The following is a 1,495-nucleotide window of genomic DNA, read 5'->3' as shown; positions in this document are numbered from 1 at the left end:
CTAGCTCCGCCCCCAGTCCAACACACAAACCCACTTTCTCCGCAACGGTTACAGGGATCATCAGCAAAGCGTTGTTATTTTAGCATCGACTCTGAGAAGAAATAGTTCTTCTTGTATCTAATCTGCAGAGAAAATGACGACTCATAAGATAATGTCTTCACATTCACACTAGCATTATTTCAGAAAATGCTATATATCTAGTTCATAATTAGTTAGAAAAGTTACGGTTTTAAATGTTTAAAAATGTAGTTTTAGAGTGTTCAATAAAGGTTTATCCTGTTCGACCAGCCAGCTAAGGTGTGTTTTGGATTTTGGCCTCTTGTGCGATTGAGTTTTACACGCCTGGACTGATGGCTAAAAATAAACATCAACTATTTGAAAAAAACAAATTTCATGCTGGTTTAAAGGTAAAAGCATTTTAAAACAGTAAGACATACCTCTGACTCTACTTTCTTTGAAAAACTAGATTCTCTATTTTCTTGTACAGTTTATAAATGACCTGTTATAACTTAAAAATGTAAAGAATAAAAATACAACTCAAGACTTAAAGTCCACTTCTGTTGTTATAAATGGGGTAAAATATACTTTTACCGGTTTCAGAGAGTGTAGATTCAATGTCGTCCAAGACTATTGGTCGGCGTGGAACCAGCGCTTCATATCGGCTGAATGGGTTGAGCTCCTGCTCAGAAGGCAGCTGCTCCCACTCACCAGGCCTGTACACAGGACACAGATCCTGGGGTAGGTCTCTGCCGCGTCACGGGCGCCACACACAGACAAAGATGGAGAACCAAACAAAAAAAACAAAGAAAATGTGCAACAGAAATTAACAAAAACATACAGCGTCAACATGACAAATGTGGAGCAAAACAAGCAACTCAGCAAACAGGCTCAAATGAAAAACTGACATAAAAAGGATTTAATGGATAACAGCAGAATGGCTTGTGAAGACGGTTCAATGAAAGTTCAAACGGGGAAATAGGAGATAGTTGTGAACAGTGTGGGGGGTTCTTACGAAGGCAGAGCGTCTTTGAGCTTCATACGCGACACGTCATCGTACAACGCCACGGAAACCATCTCCTCCATGGGGCAGATGAGGCCGTATTCCTCACAGCCGTTCTCGATCACCAGCGGGTCAGACTTGTGAGGGTCAAACATGATGTTGTTGGGGGTCACGATCAGGACACCTCCAACCACCCCCTGAAAACAAGCCAGAAAGCTTTATCTAAAACAGAACCACTGACAGACATGTGCTAGAAAAATAATGTTTTTTTAATTATATTTCTCATATTAATTTAGACGTGCAATGGATAAAGATTGGTTTGGACTTTATAGGAAACTAAGACAGAATTTTATTTTTCTAAATGAAAGAATTTGTTATAAAAAGTTTATTTTTCCCTTTATATTCAAAATGTTTGCCTCTTAAAATCTGCAAGAGAAAACGAATGACTTATTTTTGTATTCATTTACGCTAGGTTCCCACTAGGGCTACCACGAT

At 39.0% G+C, this 1,495-nt stretch overlaps 1 protein-coding gene across 1 annotated transcript; it reads right to left on the bottom strand.

The window, feature by feature from the left end:
- Window positions 1-421: 421 nt before the first annotated feature.
- On the bottom strand, window positions 422-1,218 carry LOC112139306 (nuclear receptor coactivator 7-like). The gene is made up of 2 exons (XM_024262052.2): window positions 1,013-1,218; window positions 422-746 (listed from the first exon to the last, which is right to left on the bottom strand). Exons 1-2 carry the CDS (start codon window positions 1,153-1,155, stop codon window positions 545-547), a joined length of 345 nt encoding a protein of 114 aa, XP_024117820.1. The 5' UTR covers window positions 1,156-1,218; the 3' UTR covers window positions 422-544.
- Window positions 1,219-1,495: the final 277 nt, after the last annotated feature.

This window comes from Oryzias melastigma, unplaced genomic scaffold (assembly GCF_002922805.2).
Source record: "Oryzias melastigma strain HK-1 unplaced genomic scaffold, ASM292280v2 sc05043, whole genome shotgun sequence".
NCBI lineage: Eukaryota > Metazoa > Chordata > Actinopteri > Beloniformes > Adrianichthyidae > Oryzias > Oryzias melastigma.
Note: the sequence above shows the minus strand (reverse complement) of the source record. Positions and strands in the feature narration are given on the sequence as shown.